The 21,750-nt window shown below is 44.0% G+C and overlaps 1 protein-coding gene across 1 annotated transcript in view; it reads right to left on the bottom strand.

Annotated features, from left to right (window-relative positions):
• Positions 1 to 21,486, bottom strand: part of ADCY6 (adenylate cyclase 6) — a 66,771-nt gene extending 45,285 nt beyond the window's left edge. The window contains exons 1-7 of the mRNA XM_070937863.1: positions 21,313 to 21,486; positions 15,272 to 15,379; positions 13,868 to 14,705; positions 4,117 to 4,266; positions 2,295 to 2,416; positions 1,945 to 2,056; positions 254 to 381 (exon numbers count right to left, since the gene is read on the bottom strand). Coding sequence (XP_070793964.1) covers positions 254 to 381; positions 1,945 to 2,056; positions 2,295 to 2,416; positions 4,117 to 4,266; positions 13,868 to 14,704 — 1,349 coding nt within the window. The 5' untranslated portion in view covers position 14,705; positions 15,272 to 15,379; positions 21,313 to 21,486. The remainder of the gene's footprint in view (positions 1 to 253; positions 382 to 1,944; positions 2,057 to 2,294; positions 2,417 to 4,116; positions 4,267 to 13,867; positions 14,706 to 15,271; positions 15,380 to 21,312) is intronic.
• Positions 21,487 to 21,750: the final 264 nt, after the last annotated feature.

Genomic DNA, 21,750 nt, shown 5'->3' with positions numbered 1-21,750 from the left:
AGTAAAAAAAAAAAAAAAGGATTTCACCACTGCTGTGGAGCCAACTAATCTTTGTTTTGAGGCACCAGAGCCTTTATACCTTTACCTTATAAAAACTAAACAGTCTCTAAGGTACCACAAAGCTCTCTGCTATTTCGCTTCCACAGGCTAATGCAGCTACCATTCTGGAAAATGGTAACTCTGTGAATCATTAAGTTCACCAATGACTACGTCCACCCTTCCCAACACTAGCAAGTATCCGTCGCGCACTCACGAAATTGCCTCGATCATGTCAACACCCATCTCCACGCAGCAATGGGCATGATCAGCCCGTGCCTCTGGCAACCCTGAGACACAATAGTAGCAATCCCCAAGGATCTTGATGCGAAGGCAGTGATTTTCCTAAAAAAAGAAAAGGAGGGAGATTCAGAAAAGCCATGAATGCTAAATGTAACACTCCAGTCATCTCACCTAAGTTCAGTGCTCCCTGCCATACACAGATCAATCACATTAGCTAGCTAACAACTGTTATTTCAAATGTAATCTGAGAATTTGTAGTTTATTGCAAATACGGAAGTTTTTATCCAGCACTTGTTCCCAATGGGGAAGGGGAGGGGAGGGATTCCTGTTACTTCAAAGAAACTTCAAACTCTAATGAAGTTTATACATCAACATTATGGCCCAGAACTGGTATTGCTTTCAAGGTTGGTACAAAGGAAGTTTGGAAGAGATACATACTACAGCAGGGGTGGGCAACTGTGGCCCTTTTACAACCTGTGGACTTCAACTCCCAGAATTCCTGAGACAGCCAAGCTGAATTGACAGCCAAGCTGAGTTGAAGTCCACAGGTTGTAAAAAGGCCACAGTTGCCCATGCCTGTACTACAGCAAAGGCAGCAGAATGTAGCATAAAAAAGACACACAGACCAACAACCCTAGGAAGAATTAGAAGTTACGGGTATTCCTCAACTTACAACCATTCATTTAGTGGCTGTTCAAAATTACAATGGCACTGAAAAAAGTAACTTATGACCGTTTTTCACATTTATGACCACTGAGGCATCCTTATGATCATATGATCAAAATTTGGGCACTTGGAAACTGGCAAGTATTTATGACAGTTGAATTGCCCCGGGGTCACATGATCACCTTTTGCAACCTTCCCAGCCGGCTTCTGACAAGCAAAATTAATGAGGCAAGCCGGATTTGATTAACAAGTGCAGTGATTCACTTAACAACTGTATCAAAAAGGGTTGTAAAATGGGGCACAACTCACTTAACAACTGCCTTGCTTAGCATTGAAATTTTTGGATCAATGGTGGTCGTAAGTCGAGGACTACCTGTTCTTGGCAAGGCAAGAAAATCCAAGGGGACTTTGTGACAGAGATGGTCATAGAAGAAAATATACAATTCATATTGAGGTACAGCCATCAACACAGTGCCCCTTTCCTCACAGGCAGGCATCCTGGTGTCCTTGCTCACTGAATATAGCGCTTGCTCACTGAGTTTTATAAGGATTACTGCCCAACATATCTAAAAGCACTAAGTTCAGAAATCATCACATAGCCCCATGATGGCAAACATATGGCACACATGCCAAAGGTGGCATGCAGCGTCCTCTCTGATGGCACACGAGCTGTCACCCCAGTTCAGCTCTGCTGCGCATGTGTGCGCACCACCCTCCGGCCAGCTGGTCTTCAGGTGTCTGCCGTGTATTCATGGGGCGGTGGGGCACATGCTTGGGGGCCGGTGCGTATGTGTGGTGGGGCAGGGTGTGTGCAGGGGGCGCGCATGCACGGAGCACATCCAGAGGTCACCCACGCATGTGCAGGGGGTGCATTCAGGAGGCCATGTGCGCAGGGGCCGTGCTTGCATTGCATGTTGGGGGTTCGGGCACGCACGTGCACTTTGGGCACTCGATCCGGAAAAGGTTAGCCATCACTGGCCTAGCCTGTTCCTCCCTTACCGCAGCCAGCTTATCAAAACGGGCAAACAGTTCATTCAGTGTCATGACCAGTTCTTGTGCCGTGCACTGGGACGCCAAGCTGGTGAAGCCCTCAATGTCAGCAAAGAGAATGCTGTAGGGGGAGAAAAGCAGAAACAGATATTAGAACAGAAACCCACAAACAGCCAAAAACCATTTGGCTCCTTTTTGCATATATTCATGAGGCAATTCAGCCAACATCTCCAAACCCACTGACCTTCATCTGCCAAGAAATTATGCTATGATCTCCAAATTTCTAACAGAATGATGTTAGTTAACTATTTTCACTGTCACTCAAAGTCACAGACACATATATCCAAAGCATATATTACCTGACGTTGTCATGTTTCTGGATATAGATCTTGTGGAACATCATGTCTTCCTTCTTGGTGTTGATGTCCTCCTTCATTTCCATGGCAACATGTTGGGGCAACACTGAGAGCAGAAGTCGTTCCTGTCAGGGGTCCAGAAAGAAAGGTCCATTATGGTCTTCATTACAGCAATAATTTTGCTGGAATAAACCAAAGATCAAGATCAGAACAAACAAACCCACCCCAGTACCAATGTTGTTTTTTTCACACAGTTTTTGGCCTGCAAGGAATTACAGATTTGAGTTGCTGGGCTATCTGTTCCCACCTCATAAACATTTGACTGGTAGTCAGGCTGAAACATAGCAGAAAGAAAGAAGGCCCAACATGGCAATTTATTACCATACAGGGGAAAAGGGAATTTGTGTTAAAGATAATGCTCGAGTATGTGTATAAAGCATTATATCCTTCTGCCTAGCTAATAAAGTCACGAGGTTCACTGGAAGAGACCAGTGTTAGCACTAAATAACAGCAATGAGGTATTCACTTCCACAGAACCCGTCTAGAAGAAAATGTACTGGCACAGTTAAACTGGATCTGTGGATCATAGAGAGAGGAATAAATTTGGTTTTTATGCATTCTTTCAAGAATTAAAGATCCTGAAATTTAATGCATAGGTGAATGATTAAATAAACTCAAAAATAATTAGTGTCATTGGTCTCAGGAAGCCAATGCAATTAATTTACAAGCCTACAATATAGGAAGATGTTCAGCACACAAGCACATGTCTGACTTTAAATAGAAAGCAGACAAGTGCAAGGAGTTTAAACTATAGTACAAGATGTAAATGTCACCTAATTTTCCATCTACCAATGTGAAGTTGCAGGAGAAAGACTCTGAGGATATAATAAATAGTTTGCAACCTCTAAGGGTCAAGAAAAACATTAAAGTGAACTGATCTACCTACACATGTTTCTAGGAACAGGATTCTCTTGATTTATAAAAAGCGCAACACTGAATGATACACTGACGCCTTTATAAAAAGCAAGCAAAAGTTATATGATCAAAAGCTTAGTAGGACCCTTCCTCACTTAATTTGAACAAAAATAATGGAGGGGATGGAAGAAACGTTCCATCTGAGGAGAGGGTACTTTGTATATTTTACAAAAAACAAAAACAAAAAAAGAACCCAGAAACTTTTCATGACCTTGAATTCATAGAATGGATGCAGTATAACTGAGAAACTAATTGTAATTTCTACTGAATTCTATAAAGCAGCGGTCCCCAATCTTTCCACCTTGGCAGCAGGGGGCATGTGAGTAGCAGGTGCACGCACGCACTCACAGCTTCATTGATGACAGCGTGCAAATGGAAATTCACATGTGAGCAGAGGGTGCTTGAGTGGAGGGTGCTTGTGCTCGCGCGCAAAGCTTCACTTGCGCGAGTGGAGGATGCTCGCATATGAAGCTCCAATGGAGCTTTGCGCATGAGTGCCTTCCACACTTACATAGGTGGAGCTTTGCACTTGAGCGCAAGGGGCCTACCACTCGTACAAGTGGAGCTTCACGTGCATGCACGATTGCCCATCATTCGCGTAGCCCGGTTTCAAGCAGTATTGGGCCGTGCCCCGGAGGGTTGGGGACCCCTGCTATAAAGGAAATTTAGGCCCCATTAAAGGGTCTCAGAGTTGGGGCATCCCATCTCCGAGCAACAAAATCATCTCAATATTAACCAAAAAAATGCAGGAACTTAAGATACAGTGCATGCTGTGCTTTCCCAACTCTTAACTCCCCATTCCCCACAGCAGTTCCATCCTGCCCACCCCCAACTCCAATTAGCTCCTCACCTGCTGACGGTTTTCACGTTGTAAGTGCAGTCGAGCCTGGATGTAGCCACGTGTTTCCCGGAAGGCCTGGCGCTGTGACACTTCAGCTGGATAGTGGGTGCAGATACCAATGATGTTGGTACAGAGGAAGATCAAAGCATTTGCAACAAGCTGCAAGCAAGGGAAAGACCCATACAAACTGGGCACAAGAGGAAAAACCAAGTATTTTATACACCCCCCCCCAAAAAAAACCTCCCAAGTTTCTAGCTTGGCTTTCACGTTTCCACTGTCTTCAGAGAGAACCATCCTCCCTCACAACCCAGCCTAAAAAAATGAATTAAAAGCTTTGTGTGAGGAAGGCCTCCCAGAACACAATCGGGGTTTTGTACTTCTCTCCCTGCCCCTCTGTTGATGCCCAAGATACCAAAGATTCTGCTGGGAAGTGTGGGTGTCAGGAAGATCCCAACACTTTTAGGGAGAGAGGATGGGAAATGACATGTACAATAGCCTTCTTAGGGAGGTGAGTATGTTTCTGTGGGGAAAGATCCCCAATTATATTTAAGGCATGCCCTTCATTTGCAGAAGTCCCTACCTTCACGCCCAGCTAATGATGTGGAAGACTCGTTCCTCCTCAAAACCCAAGAAGACGATTGCCAATTACAATAAACAATGCTGGGCTAGATGCACTAATTGTTTAGAATAGCTACCTATGTGTTTACACATTCACACATACTAAAAAGGCATCAGCTCCCTGCCTTCAAGGCTCATCTGCCAGACCAGAGTGATGTAGGAACAATGCATTTGTGTAACATCCAAGGGGTCACTTGCTCATCCCTTAAATGATAGTTCAATTAATTCAACAGTCTACCATTTTCTAAATACCGCAAGGAAAAATTGTCCTTGCACACATAACACGCTATGTGACAAGAAAAAGAGACTTGAAGGGAATAAACCAATTTAGGCAATAAGCTTATTGTCCCAAAGCAACATATCCTCTCAGGCCAGGACACAGATCCCCAGGCTAAGCTTGGCAGTGACCAAACAGGAGTCTACATATGAATGCTGCACGCAGGCCCCATGATGGAAGAAAGGCAGATTACTAAGGGATTTTGTGAGCAGGTAAGGCGGCTATTGATAAGGAGGATAAGTGAGGCAGAAAACCAACCAAGTAATAGCAGGGGTCTGTTCAAATCAACCAGGCACAAGTCATACCATTACAATTCTGTGGTGTGTCTGCCTCACCTTACTGAAATATTATAATAATTGTGCCCTGCCCTGCCAGTTTATTGTAAGCTCTGGAAAGCAAAAACAACAACGAGCTCTGAATATTTGACAAGCAGTAAGTTACTAGGAAGGCAGAGTAACCAAAGAAGCCAAAAGTCCATTTTTCAACAGAGGTCAGTTTAAGGTTTCCCCATACAATAACCAGCCGCACACAGCTGGAGCTGCTGAGGGTGCATGCCTGGAAGGGAAACTGTTGGGGCTGAATGGAGGCCAAGATTACTGGCACTCAATGCTGTCTTGAAAGTGAAATGCTTTGCGAGTTTTAACAGTTTCCTCTGGCATTAATTCCTACTGGGCACCAGAATGGCGCCACTGTTTCTTGCCTTGATGTTCTGCAGTCACCAAGATAGAGTAAAAATATCATGAGCGAGAGCACAACAGCCTATTCCGTGCCTGTTTACAATCCTTTCACACAGAGCCACCATGTAGGCAGAGGGGCTGCCATCCAGAAGTCACACTGCTTCCAGCACAAAACATTCACGAAGTTCTATAAAACATTTCCAAAGCAAGTTAAGAAATCTAGTTAAAAGGGCACTTGCACTTGGTTAAATGAAAGAAAACAGACTCCACGGGCCTAAAAAAAAATCAGTTCTCTTAACAGAACAGCTCCATTTATATTCCAAAATGAAAACATCTCTCCACAGTAATTAACACAGACATATTCAGCTACAGAGTGTAATAATTGGTCCAGAATTACCAGCTAAGTGCTTGCTCAAATCACTGCTACAGTATTCAGAAACACAAGATTTAGCTAATTGTAATTTCAGCAGCTACAATCCGGCATCTGGATTTGCTTCACCAAAGGATTGCAGAACACTGTAAGAAGACCTACATACACCATTACTGTTTGAAGTCATTAACTGAGCTTACACAACAAAATATCTGTTTTACCCATCCTGGGTTGGAGATCCTGTAGTTAATAGATTCCTGCTCTGGGCATTGGGTTGGACTACTAGGTGATACATTCAACTTTTCCATTCTATGATTCTATAATGATATAGTTTGTCTGGTTTTGGCTTAGCATATTGAATGAACTCAGTCTGTGAAGTTTGCAAACCACACCTAGCATAGTATATAAATCCAATCAGTTATGGCTAAGCAATCCTGGCTTTGAACAATGTATGAACCTAATTTATTGATAGGTTATTTCACACACTTATAGGACTGAGCATCAAGGGATAAACCATCCCAAGAGACGTGATTCAGCTGCATAGCAAGAAAGTCCTGAGTTAAATCTCTGGTCTATAGCAGAGTCCTCCTTTGGTTTTACAAAATTCTCATCTTGACACTCCAGTTAATCTAAAGTCTTGAAACTTAGTTTGTAGTCTGATAGCCAAAGATGATCAGGAATTTCATTCTGGAAAATAAAGCACCCTGACCTTTCTCTGTGCCCACACTGGCAAACCTGAGAGATTTTTGCCCCTCCTCCAGCCATCTAAGTAGGCGAGTACTTTGTTTTTCAGGCTATTAATTCTCACACCTGAGTCAACCCATCTCAGAAGACATGAACTGGGAGGAGGGGGCATAAGAACCCCCAGTCCAGTCACAGGCTAAGAAAAGCTTCGCTTTGAGGCCCTTGAAACAGACTTGCATTGACAGTGGTTTGCCTAGAACAGGGGTCAGCAACCCGCGGCTCTGGAGCCACATGTGGCTCTTTCATCCCTCTGATGCAGCTCCCTTCGATCAAAATATGTGTCACAACCGCTAATGTGCTATACCCGCCAGCACACGATTTATTGATCTTTTCGACCTCGGTAGGCCAACCATGGATAAATCCAAGAAAAGTTTCAGAAGAAAACAGAACGTTTAATTCAACTACATATGCTAGATTTGTGGCCACTCAGGAAATAGTCAACCATAGATAGGTTTTGTGGCTCCCACTGTTTTCTTTTCTGTGGGAAACGAGTCCAAATGGCTCTTTGAGTGTTTAAGATTGCTGACCCTTGGCCTAGAAGTATTAGTGATCAGAAGGGGAGGACGACAGCAGAGCTGTATTATTAGAGATGCGATCCAAAGGCCCCAATTACGATAAGCATTTTAACTGATATGTCACTTAAATCTGCATGAGGTTCAATGTATTTCAGAAGCATTTTTTTCCCCTTTGTTGATTAGGCATATTCATCCTGCAAGAGAAGGGGACATGCCCTGCATACAGCCGTGCCTTGTTCTGTACCACTTCAGACTGTTTATCCATATGAGCTTAATGGTATGAGGGAGTTTTCAGGTATTCCTAATTTCAATTCAGCCAGTTTCTACCAGCATGGTCAATGACAAGGGGATTATGGGAGTTGTACTCCAAAGTAACAGTCAGACTGCCTACCGCTGATGAAACTCATCATTGTTTACTGACTGGTGAGCAGTTTTCTAGAATCTCAGGAAGCTTTCTCATCACCTATTACTTGCTTCTTCTTTTTTTAAACAAAATGGAGAAGTCATGGATTGAACCTTGGATGGCGTGCATGGAAACATATGCCCGGCTATACCACTGAACTTTGAAACTTCCACTTTCTTTTCAGATAATGCTTGCCATATGCTGCTTCTGAACAAACTTGCATGATATATAGGCATGTGTGTCCATGGGTATAAACTCTGCTGCTAGATTACATTTCTAGCTGAATAAATATTTTTCAGCCAATTAAGGTAACCAAACATCACAGACCTGTTTATTTATCTGGGAACTATTTACTGGTTCTTATTACTTGATACCTCTGGTGTAGCTTACTTCCAATTCCTTCCATGAAACAGCTTGCAACAGTGATGGATACTCAACATTTGTGAAATGTCACCCAACAGTATGGACAAATTCTGAGTCTGATATTAATTCACAGAGTGGGGGAAAAACCTGTAATATTCCCCAAGCCAGAAAAGGTTCTACATAAAAAAATAAATACACATCCAAAAAGGCTTTATTTGCTATTGCTTCTTGGTGCCTTGACACAAAACTAGAATTTATCTGTATCTTGCTACAGTACTCGGGCACCCATGAGAGAGATGACATTTTACACCATAAATCAAGGTTGTGAAATGTGTGTTTCCCTAAATATTGCTGGATTATACTTGCCATCCATCCTTTCCTATACTCATGCTGACTAAAGCTGGTGGGAACTGGAATCTAGCATCGTCTAGAACAGTGGTCTCCAATCTTGGCAACTTTACGACATGTGGACTTCAACTCCCAGAATTCCTCAGCCAGCATGTGCTGACTGAGGAATTCTGGGAGTTGAAGTCCACAAGTCGTAAAGTTGCCAAGGTTGGAGACCCCTGATCTAGAAGGTGATGGGCTCTCCAACCCAGCAATCTTACTTTAAAGGGAACCAGGGACTGAAAGGATCTTCCAGAATTGCTTTTAGTATCATGGATTCTAAGTACATATCTCTAAACTAGGGGCCCCTAAACACTTCAATTCATCAACTCCTTCATGAAGTTTCAAACTGCTCATTAACCCCTCTCCCCACAAAACATTATATGAAAATAATTTAACAAATACCATGTTAATAGTACTATGAATAATAATAACAATAACAACTGTTTGGGGATCACTTTGAGGAAACCTGATATAAAATACAGATTAAATCCTACAGTGCCTCTAGCTTTACTGAGGCAAACTAATCTTATCTGCAGTTCTCAATGGAGGCTAAAATGAACATCTCTCTTGCAAATGACCCTCACTTTCTTAAAGACCTAGGTATACTCATCTCTGACGATTTATGCTCCAAAGCTTATGGTAACAGTGTTGCTAAAAAAAGCATTAAGAGTTGTAAGCTTAATTTTGCGAAGCTTTTTTTCTGGAAACATTGTATTGCTAATTAGAGTTTATAAAACTTATGCTAGACCAATCTTAGAGTATTGTTGAACTGTTTGGAATCCCCACCATATATTTGACATCAGTACAATCGAGCGGGTTCAGAAGTACTTCACATGAAAAGTCTTGCACTCTTCTGTACACAATACAGTAATGGCCAAAATTGTGGAAACCTTTTGAGGAAAGTGCATTTTTCAAGTTTCATGCCTAATAACGCCACTTTTTTTTGGAGTTTCAAGATAATCATATTCCACTGCTGGAATGACCTGGGAATAGCCCAATTGAAATAACCCAAATGAAAATCTATGGAGCCGACTAAAGAAATGTGTTAGTCAGAAGTGACCCAGCAATAAAACCCAGTTAATAGAAGCAATCATTCAATTTTGGTTTCACATTATAACAGCTGCAGAACTAAGACTTACTCCATGAGAAGACGTTGTAAGGCCATAATGCTAAAGGTTACCCAACTAAGCATTAACTGACGTGGTAATTTTTGTATATCTTGTTTTTTCTATGGTGATAATTATTTTTCTATGTGTTTCACTTTTCTTCTTTATACTGTAACTGCTATTCTAATAGCAAATCCTTCATAAAAGTTATTGCATTACATTCTTGATTAAATATCTTTCTATTGATATATAATTTTATGGTACTACTCCAAAAAAAAAGTAGTGCTATTAGCTAGTTTTAGAAAATACACTTTTCCCAAAAGGCTTCCACAATTTTGGCCACTACTGTAGAGTTCCTTATGTTACTAGGCTCGAAATTCTCAGTTTGGATAACTTAGAACTGTGTCGCTTGCGGTCAGACCTAGGTATTGCATACAAAATTATACATAGTAACGTTTTACCTATAAATGACTTTTTCTGTTTTAAGCGCAATAATACATGTGCAAAAAACCACTTTAAACTCAATGTAAATCGTTCTAAACTTGACTGTAAAAAATATGATTTCTCATTTTGTTTCACAAATTCCAATAAATAAAATAAATAAATAACAGGGTGGGTAAATGCTCCTTTTCATTGTGAATTTCTGATAGGTGGAAACTGAATCTTGAATGTTAGTTCAGATTCCAAAATCTGCTAATCTCAAGACTGTTAAATGATATTTAGATTACCATTAAGAATTGGAACAGAGGAAAGCAATCTGGGCTCAGAAGGTGTTGATGAACCAGTATCTCACTGCTGGCCATGGAGAATTCAACTGCTGGGATTTCTGGTTCAGGAATATCTGGGTATACTTAGTTTCTCTATCTTAGACTAGAGCTATCTGAAATAATTCAAAGCACCAAAGAAGAAACTCTGTTTAGATGTATCTTGTGCAGCAAACTCAAGACATGGTGGCTAGAAGCATGGAACCCAAGCTTAAGTGGGCTGACAGACTAAGCCTGTTTCCAGTTTAACAGCATACTAAACAATAAACTAAACAAACAGGCAACACAACATAAGATGGAATTGCTAAGCCTTCCCCACCTCCCCAAAAAAACATAACAGCAAAACCAACCACCCTCAAATCCACAACTGAGATTAAAAATTGTACAACTACACTTGCTATATTTTTAAGTAATCTTGTTAAGTGTGTCGTGCAAGATCCAAACTACTGTATAAGTAACTATTCTGTGAACAAAAATAATGATTATTATTAACGATATAATTAACTAAATACATCCTAGCTAATTAGCTACATCCTTAAATTTCCTTCGGAAGGAAACAAGAAATACAGAGATGGTAGCAGTGTAGCACCGGGCCCTATATACAGACATGCCACCATACTTCAAATTTTCAGCGAGCTGATAACTTCATTACTGCCATAATCGTGACACTGGCTAGATTCCTCCATCTTCAGTTCAGACTTCCTTAGTCATGGCAATAGTCAGCCATATCTCTGAATGATTAATACATGTCTTCAGAAACAGCACTGTGGACAGTTAATAAGCACTAGACAAGATCCCCTGGGTTATAATTAATATATTTCTCAAGTTTATTTCTGCTGGACAAAAAAAAAAGAATGTGAGCTTTTGATATTTTAGTTCCTAACTTCTAAAGAGTGAGAAATTGAGCTTTCCCTACTTTGAAGAAAAGAGGCAAGCCAGCTTCTCTCTTCTCCACCCGTCCGCCATATACTATCCATACATGTTATGATTCTAATTTATGCCTTGCTCTTCTGTTTTTTACCCATAACTCACTTGTCACTTAACTCACAATCATAACCCAAAACATTTATTGCATCTAACCAGCTAACAATGTGCAACACTGGAGTAATCATGTCAGTAACCCCAGAGGGGAAGGATCAGTCCTCCTGTTGGTTTGCCTTGGAAAGAGTTAGGTTCGTTCCACAGCATATTTCAGTAAATACTTTCTTATACTTAAGGCCCTGGAAGATGTAGGAATGCTTTGATGATCTCGGGTTGACCCTTCCCAGATACCTAGCCTCTTCAGAAACATTTACTCTATTTATCAGCTGTGCCTAAGGGAGGGTCATTGGGAGTCGGTTGGATTGGCCTTTGCTTCCAGTAAGGAAGCATTCCTGCCCTAGAATCAGAAGAAAAGGAATAATACTGAAATCTTACATCTTACTAGTTCATTTACAAGGAGGCAGAGGGATAAAGGTGTGGGGGGGGTGTTAAGAAGATGAAAATTTTGCAGGCCTGAACTCCCCCCCCCCCCCGCACTGGTTCCCTGTTACAATATTTGATTAATAAATAAGCATTTTACTACCTACCCTCAGAATATTTTTTTTTAAAAAATCACGCTACGTTCACAACTAGCGAAAAAACCCACAGAGTTCCTATGTTTGCCGGGAGCAGAGAGAACAAGCTGAAAATCTGCAGGTTTTTTTTTTAAAGTCTTTGAGAACTCATCTCAGTACCGCAACACAGGTATTGTCATCACAAGAGCATCGGATCATTGTTCTATGCAGCCTCCCACACACGCACTTGTTCCCTTCCTGCCATCTTCTCCCTCTCTACGCATACATTATGTGTTTGAGTATTGCATTATTGCTACCCTAGCCTTTGCCACCACAAGTTTAATGATTCGTGTTGAAGGAGAACAGCACTGAAAAAAAATGACTTATGGCCCGTTTTTCACAACTACAACCATTGCAGCATCCCCCAGGTCACGTGATCCACATTCGGATGCTTGGTAACTGGCTCGTATTTATGACGGTTGTAGTATCCCTTTTGCGACCTCTGAGAAGCAAAGTCAATAGGGAAGCCAGATTCACTTTAATGATCGTATTACCAACAACCTACTGCAATGATCAACAACTATGGCAAGAAAAGCTGTAAAATGGAGCAAAACTCAATAACTATCTTGCTTAACAACAGCAACGTTGGGCTCAATTGTGGGTCGTAAGTGGACCTTTAATACGGAACCAATCTAAAAACATATTTCCATAATCTGATGCTCTCCAGAGCCAGTGGACCTATCCTAAATCAGGTTACACAGCATTGGCTGTCCAATGATACCCCATTTCCCCTAAAATAAGACATCCCCTGATAATAAGCCCAATCGGGCTTTTGAGCGCATGCACGAAAATAAGCCTCCCCCGAAAATAAGCCCTCCCTGAAAATATTTAAACGCAGAGCTGGAAATCAGGTAGGATGGCAAGAGGAGCCCCATCTTGCTCCACGTGCCCCACAATAATAAGACCTCCCCGAAAATAAGGCTAAGCGCTTATTTCAGGGTTCAAAAAAATATAAGACAGGGTCTTATTTTTGGGGAAACACAGTAATACAATGATACCCCAAGTACAAAGCCCCTTTAGGGAGGGGGCTGCCAGACCACCCACCAATAAACGAAACAGGTCAGGAAGCATTTTCTGTCTAGCCCTGCAGTAACATTCAACGACATGGGCTTGCCCCCCCCCAACAATATCTTCTCATCCACATTATTAGAACATTTCTTCATTCATCCAGAATATAGATAAGATCAGGAGGATGGCACTGTGAAAACAATGGGGAAGCTGAAGAGAGAAAAAGGATGGACAGGAACTGGAGAAATGGGTACATGTGTAGAATTCATTGTAATAGCAAAGGAGATGAAGCAAAACGACGGGTTTACACAAATGGACTCTTCGATCATCCAGCCATTAACTCAAAAACACTATTTTCAGAACAATAGATAAGAGATGCTGTGAATGCTGCAGCTACCTCGGTAGCGCCAATTCCAGCCGTATGGATTTCTAGGCAAACTTCTGCTAGCATCAAATCAGGAACCTAGACAATATACAGCAGTAAAGAAAAGCAAGCTCAAACGTATTCATCACCAAAAGACAGAGATCAAGTGCTATGTTTAATGGAACTGAGGATATGCATATTCCACTTAGCTCCATCCACAATTGGAGTGATTGTGGGGATGGGGAAAAGGTCACAGAACTTGCTCCCTCCCATATTATTCAAGGGGCCTCATTCATTCTTCATTCATTCATTTTGCTTGATGGGAGGACTTCAATTTCCTGACCTGGCCGCTTGCCTGCTCCGCTTAACAAGTCCTTACCACCTTTAGATAGTCCAGTCTTTTACAGTCTTCCTTCGACACCGAAGGCTTTAGCTATCCTTCAACAAAGCATCTTCAATTAGTACTGCACAGGGTATCTATTCTGTCCCACCCACTAAGTTATACATTGATCTTTATCGCCAAGGAGCTCCACCATCTCTTCCCTCAGCCCAACTTTCCCCCATACCTGCTTCCAAACAAAGGAGTCTGTACTGTTCTGGTACCAAGAAATCACCAGGTGAAGGACAGCCAGCAAGGCTCCAGCCAGCACTGCCACCCGCATGCGGACGGGCAAAAGTGTGTAGATAATGTAGATGAAGAAGATGCTCCACCAGACCCCCTCGGAGGCACTCCGCGGTGAGACCTGGAGAGTGCCCAAAGCCTGCACTCCACACAGCGCCACAATGACCAGATAGCTCACCACCCACATGCAGTTCTGGTGGAAGCCAGTCCGGTTGCAGAGGACCATGAGGGAGAGGAAGAGAGTAGCAGCCACAGCAAGGGCAGTGGTGTAGGACACATGGGGAGTGCCAGGCACACAGTGGAAGAGCAGCATGATGCCACACGCTAGCACCAAGACACCCATCAGCACCGTCAGCGAACTCTGGTTCATCTGGAAGAAGTAGCGCTGGTAGAGACGCTCCAACTTGGCCGAGCGGAAGCGCTTAGAGCGGAACACTTGCAGGAGGCGCCAGCCGCAGTCGCTGACAGACAGCCTCTTGGCCTCAACCCCCATGCTGCCACCATCCTCAAATCCCAGGTCCACAGCTTTGAGCCCCAAATCTCCAGTTCCAGAACCAGGCGGAAGCGATGGCGGTTGCTTCCTGCCATAGTGGTCTTCCTGCCAAGAACAGTTCAACCCCAGCGCCCCGCTGCCTCTGCGCTCCAGCTCTTGGTCCTGTAGGCAGCTCATGTAGCGTGGGCCACAAAGTGCTGGGCGATGGCGCTTGGGCCCATTGCGCTCCCCCCAAGCAGTCTTCCGCTCGTCCACTTTGGGCACCAGGATGCCACTAAACCAGGACATACTGTGGGAAAAGAGAGAAAAGAGTTAGAAGCAGTTTTGGAAAGGAGATCTCTTTTCTCCAAGAGAACAAGGTGCACGCTATTCCCCCCCAACAGTTCAAGAGGTATGAACAGCTTCCACTGCAGGAATCACCCCTGGTGAAGTGTAACTGGGTGGGAAGGAGGTCCCTTTGTATTCCTATTCTCCTGCAGAGCCCAGGCATTTTGCATGCACGAAGCCCCGGAAACCAACAGATCTGCTGCTTTCTTTCTCTGAGGAATGTTTTCAGCTGAAGTCATTTGACACATAGCACAAGAACGTAGCTCAGGGAGAAAAGACCAGGCTTGAGGGGCAGGAGACACAACCAGGGGGAACCTAACACAGGATGGCAGGGAGAGACAAGACCCTGCCAAATGCCTGATTCTGGGCAAAAAGCATCAGGAGATTCTACAGAGGAGAGTTTTAACACCTGGAGGGGGGAAAATGCTTCTGTCCTGGAATAGGACTCTGCAAAGAACTCTCAAACAACAACAGGTATCCCTGACAGCATGACAGATCATTCGTTCGGCCGTGGGGAAGCCCCAGTACCTGGAAGGCCCCTAGGAATAGGGCACAATGAGGCGACATGGGTCTCCGTAAGGGAGCACCCTCAGTGTTAGGTTTCTTATTTCCTCTTCATCAAGCTGAGGCTGCAACCTGCAGGAAGAAAACATACTGTCAGCTGGTCCCACATTAGTTTCCATTCCGTGGCTGAAGCACCAGCTCTGCTCATTTTCTGGAACTCAAAGCTAGGGTCCATCCCATCCGTCCCCCCCATTCCCAACTCCTTACTAATCCACAACTCTCTTTGCACATTTCCTTCCCATTTCAGGCCATTTTGAACTGATAGCTTGCTTCCTTTCATATCCAAACAGACATTTCTACAAAGAATTGTCTACTTATGCATTCCTGTCCTTCCCTACCCTTCCCACATACCCACGCTCACACTGCGGGAGATATACAGTACACATAGTAAACTAATGCAGATTACACTCGTTGCAACAAGTACACCATTAAGAAAATTATTCTCAGATAAATTCAGTCAATTTTACTGGAGGTCCTAATTTTTTTCTTTCTTTCAGATTTACTTCAAACAAGACCATCAGCACTAACTACCTTCAGTTTGAAACTCTCCACTATCCTGGGGAGAATCTAATACAGGCAGCCAAATATCAGCTGTATATCCAGAGGTTGCTCTAGCAACAAAACAGTTATCAGTATGCTAATGTTATCTTCATCCCAAAAGACAGATCTCAACAGTCCAACCCAATTTAAGCCATGTCCCTGCATTCAACTTTAACAGAGTAATCAAACAACTATGTAGTTAGTGCCTTGACCCCTAAATCTCCTTTTGCAAGGTCTGGAAAGGACAGAAGTAGGATGTAGGGCAGAGGTCCTACCTAATCTCCTTTTCCAGGCCCTACCTGGTCTTTCAACACATGGAATTCTTTAGGTGGAAATTTAAAAGACTTAAAGTAGGGACAGCATGCATGGCCTTGTAGTCCTTGAAAAGCCCTGGGCTTTAGGACAAGCCAGATACAAATGAAAAATGGAATTATGGGGCTAACTAGAAGTTAGATTCATACAATCCAGTTATTAAATCCATTTGAGAAGGGTTTGCCTAACACATTGAACTATCAGTTAACTAATTGAGCTGGGTCTGCACAACAAGCTAAACCAACCTGTTTTTTTAAAAAAAATATATAACCAAACTTAAAATTAACCAACCTTAGCATGTTGTATCTAAAAATTTAGCAATTATTTAGCTGATCTGGTTAACTGTTCTGACTGAACCCAATCACAACAGAACTGGCTTCAGTCTTAAGGATGAAATAAGAGGGGCTTGGAACATCCTTCATCCTAAGGAGAAAAGGCCATCGTTAAATGCCTTGGGGGAAGGCCCTATTCCACGTAGAAAGAGATATATTTAGTTCCATTTCATCAACAGCTTCGAAGAATTCTTTGGTCATCCAACGTTAAGATTATAATCATAACCCATAACTGAGAGGAGGTTTAGAGAATGGCAAAGTCAAGTAGGATTTATTTATTTATTTATTTATTTATTTATTTATTCAAATTTCTATACCGCCCTTCTCCTTTCGGACTCAGGGCGGTGAACAGCCAAGATAAAAACATCTATACAAAACATCACAGTTTAAAAATAAAGTTAAAATAATTAATAATTTGGCCCATAATTTAAAACTTGTCAATTAAAATCAATATTAAAATTTTAAAAACTAACCCTAAAATCAAGACAGACCGGCTAACTGGATTGACAGGAGGACCAAGTTCTTAGTTCCTCAGGTCCAAAAACTTATGAGACAAACGTTCTATTAGACTGTAGAGACCAAGAAAGGAGCATGAAGACACACAGAGAACGATTCAAGGCAACTATTATTTTAACCTGAAAGGAAGACTTAACGTGCATCACCCTACCTATGTACCTTTGAAACAGAAGGGTTATCTTAGTTTCACTGAGAATATATAGATAGTCCTTGACTAATAACCATTTGTTTAATGACCGTTCGAAGTTACAGCAGCACTGAAAAAAAGTGACTCGTGACCATTTTTCACCCTTATGACCATTGCAGCATCCCCGTGGCCATGCAATCAAAATTCAGATACTGAATTTGCCAGTTGCCAAATACTTGGCAACTGGCATGTATTTACAGTTGTCCTGGGGTCATCTGATCACCATTCTCAAGTGGCTTCTGACAAGCAAAGTGAACGACAAAGGGAAGACAGTTTCCCTTAACAACCACACAACTTTCACTTAAAACTGCAGTGGTTTGCTTAACAACTGCGGCAAAAAACATGGTAAAATGGGGCATAACTCACTTAACAACTGTCTTGCTTATCAGTGGAAACTTTGGGCTCCATTGTGGCTGTAAGTCGAGGACTACCTTTAGTGCAGACAATAGTTTTTTTTAATATCTAGGGTGATGCCATCTTAAATTTAAGATCCCTTTTCTTCTAAAGCCACAACAGGCAAGAAGCTCTTAAAAAAAAGGACTGTCCAACCTACACACTTTCACTTTCTCTCACAAAAACTAATTATCATTTATTCCCATTGAAAAAGAGGAGGATGAGTGTGCAGCCAATTGTCAGCTCTGCCCAGACAACAGATGGGCTGGCCTTCAATGAATGTAATCATAGAGAAATAAATTTACTAATACCTGGAATAAATCTCCTGCTCAAAAAGGTCAAGCCCTTTCCCCCTAACATCTTGTGTTAGAAGAGATCACTAAACCTATCACAGCTTTCTTCAACCTGATTATCCTTCGGATATGTAGGTGTCACCTCCCCAAGTTTTCAACAAGGGCTGTTATCTGGGAATTCTGGGAGTTGGGATCCGTAAAACCGAAATATTTCCTGGTTGGGAAGGTTGCTTGTGATATAAAAACAGTCTGTAGAATCCAGAAGATACCAAGACTCTTCCCTATCCCACCACTTGCTACCTCGTCTGATCTCTGCAACAAACAGAAGCAACCAGAGGGTGAAAGAATCCTTAAAATTTCAGCTCTACCAATATTCAAAAGGTTCTCAAGCTACAGATCCGGATGCCCAGGGAGACACAAGCAACTTTTGCAAGGCAGACTGGAACACTTGTCAAAGGTCACTCCTGCTTTGTCTCAAAAAGCAAGAATAAAACCTGATCATATTTTGAGAGTTGGCTACCCATCCAAACTGTCCCAAATCACAGCTGCTTTGTTAAGTTTTATTCACACGGAACACTCACACACCTTGATTTGTCCTTCGCAGGGTTATAAGGCAGGATTTGAGAAGGCCTGAATTAGCTCCTTAAGCCAATAACTCCCTATGCTGTGTCTATGTTCTTCTCTAGAGTTTATGACCCAGCGTGTGACCCAATGAATTTTGAAGTTCTGCATTTGTGTGAAGGGAAAAGCATCTCCCAACACTGTCCCTTTCGGCAGCCTAACCTGCAATTCAGCATGAAACCAAACTGGAATAGTTTTCTCCTTTCAAACTCTATTTGTCTTGACTGTCAGCCAAAACCAGAGCTGGTTTTAGCTTCAACTTCTTCAGAGAATGATTCCAATACCATTCAACAGAACTGTTGTCTCCATCTATTCTGGGAGATGGGGACAGTGTTATGATAGCACCCTTCTATCTCAGGCACTTGGGAAACACATCAAAATACAGCCCCTCTTCCTGTCCCCTCTGAACCCCCGAGATAGAAAAAACCCATCCTAGTCCATCAGGACTCTGGTCAAGTCATCTCCACTCTGGGACGCAGCAGCCGAGTGAGACACACACAAGTACAGCTTCGTGGCAGGCTACAGATATAGGCCAGGGGGTGCTGTGCAGAATAAAGTAACAGATGCAAGCTTTGGGAGAGGAAAAAAGGCCACAACCAAATAACACTAAAATAGCACAGAATTCAGTTTTCCCAGCAAGAGCATGTCACTCCCCCAAATGCAGAAAAAAATATATCGAATGATACAATAAGAATACCAGCAGTGATTGAACTGCAACAGCAGCTGGATGGGCCTAGGTCTGTGTGTGTGTGTGTGTGTGAGAGAGAGAGAGAGAGAGAGAGAGAGAGAGGGAGGGAGGGAGGGAGGGAGGGAGGGAGAGATTTAGCAATTACAGGTTGTTCTCAACTTACAACAGTTCACTTAGTGACCGTTCAAAGATAAAACAGCCCTGAAAAAAGTGACTTATGACCATTTTTCACACTTATGATCATTGCACCATCCCCATCAGGGGTGAAATCTGAACCGGTTCACTACTGGTTCGCTGCGCGTTTAAAAAGCTACCGGTTAAGTTGAACCGGGAGTTTTAAAAAGCTACGATTCGACGATCGCCTGTGCATGCGCGCGCACAATACGTGCCAAAAGGAGGCTTGGGAAGGTAAGTAGAACAGCGAGGGGGGGGATCAGCTGTGGTGCGCAGTTTAACTTCGCTAGAAAGCACAGGTGATCGTCAGATCATAGCTTTTTTCAACTACCAATTCGACTGAACTGATAGCTAACTACTGGTTCAACTGAACCGGTAGGTTTTTTTTTACTACCGGTTCACCCAAACAGGAGCGAACCAGTAGCATTCCACCCCGATCCCCATGGTCACGTGATTTACATTCGGATGCTTGACAACTGACTCACAATTGTGACAGTTGCAGTGTCCCAGATCTGTGATGCCCTTTGTTACTAATTTAACAACTGCAGTGATTCAGTTAACAAATGCGGCAAGCAAAGTCGTAAAATGGGGCAAAACTCATTTATCTTCTCACTCAGTCAACATACAAGTTGACGACTATCTGTACAGTATTAGATGGGCTGGGGGGAGGGAGTTCGACCCATTCTCCACTGGACTGTGAAGCCACTGTAATTTTGGGCCCATCTACTTCACGGTAGTCCCTGCTGTCCTTGTGGGGGGAGACACACATATATAGCTCCACCCTTTCGAGCTCTTTGAGAGAAAAGTCAGGATAGATATAAACCACCCTAAACTTTTTTTGTGTGTGTGTGGCAGAGTACCCGCCAGGCCTGTGAGCAAGTTCCCCAAAGCCAAGGAGTGCAGGTTACAGGTCAACATTCTTTCTTTCTCTCCCACCCCTCCGGTCCTCCTGCTTGCAATATTGCATAGGGGAGAAAAGCTCCACATCCCAGGATCCTTTCCTTCACTCATCATCCCCCCTCCCCACATTTGTAAAAGGCATGTGCAGAACAGAGAACAACACAGGAGTGGGGGGGGGGGGAAATGATTATGGAAAGCCCACCTGTTCCTCCTCACCCCTTCACACCAGAGAAGCTGAAGAGTTGCAGAGCTTAGCCTCAATTTTTTTGGCCCCGACCATCCCTTTTACCGAGGCATCCCAGAAAAACCAATAGGGAAGGGGGAGAGAGAGAGAGAGAGAGAGAGAGAGAGAGAGAGAGAAAGCGACGATCGCAGGTCTGACAGTCCAGGCCATACATTTCAGACACGTGCAGGTCTCCCCCCCCCCACCTCCTCCGCGCCCCCCTTCTAATGCAATGAGTTCGAATTCGAATTCTTAGGCCTTTTCTCCTCGTAAACATCCGAAGAGAACGGGAGACCGTATTACACGTCGGTGTGCTTGATACAACCCCGACAAGCCCATTCAGTCGTGCGGCCGGGGGAGGGGGGGGGGCTTGCAGCAAAGGGAACTTTCCCGGCGCTGAGCAACTACGGCGCCTACAGAGGGGCCCTGGAGCCCGTGTGTGGACCGGACAGGTGCGTCCTCACCTCACGCCCCTTTTTCCTCGCAGTCTCCGCGGCTGGTGCGCCCCAACGGAGACGCTTCTATCTAGCCAAGACTCTCTCCCCCCACCCACCCATTCGTAAGCCCGCCGTCGCCGCCCGCCGTCTCCCCGAGCCGAGGTAGAGGCGGCCTAAGGAACTGCCCCGCTCCTCTTCCCGTCCTTTCTCTCTCTCTCATCCTTCTCAAGATTAGGGGCATTTCCCAAAGGCCCGGCCTCTCCAGAGCCGCCTGTCCTCCCCGTCCCCTCCTCCCCGCGACTCGGCTCCAAGGCTCCAGAGGCGCAGATCCTTGGGCTCCTCCTTTGCGCGCTCGGCAGCCGCAGTTGCGCCCCGTTCCACCCATTCACCTCGCAACGCCCGAGCGGTTTCGGTGGAAAGGCTGGGCCGCCTTTCCTCTCGGGCCAGCTGGGGAGAAAGCCGGGCACCGTCCGCCCCTGTGCTCAGCACCTCTCGTCTCCCAGCCTTTCCGCTCGGTGTTTTTACGGCGTGTCCCCAGCTCGCCGCCGCCGTCTCTTCTCCATTCCTGCCTTGCTCGCTCTGGGCCCGTCCCCTCCCCTCCCTCCCCTCCCCTCCCGCGTTGTCCAGGGTAAACGCCCTCTAGCCCGGATCCACAAGGCTCGCCCCACTCTGTGTGCGCTCCCGACCGGGGATCGCCAAGCGGGAGGCCTTAAAGGCACAAGATCCCTTTTGTCTGCTTCCCTTTCCAGCCCCCACCTCACCCCACCCCCGTCGCGTTGGGATGCGGGGGCAGTTGTGGAGAGAGGGAGGGGGGAGACGCCAAGGTG

The sequence above is a fragment of the Pituophis catenifer genome, unplaced genomic scaffold (genome assembly GCF_029215685.1).
Source record: "Pituophis catenifer annectens isolate HBS135680 unplaced genomic scaffold, rPitCat1.0.hap2 SCAF_2, whole genome shotgun sequence".
Lineage (NCBI taxonomy): Eukaryota > Metazoa > Chordata > Lepidosauria > Squamata > Colubridae > Pituophis > Pituophis catenifer.
This window is presented reverse-complemented; position numbering and strand designations above follow the sequence as displayed.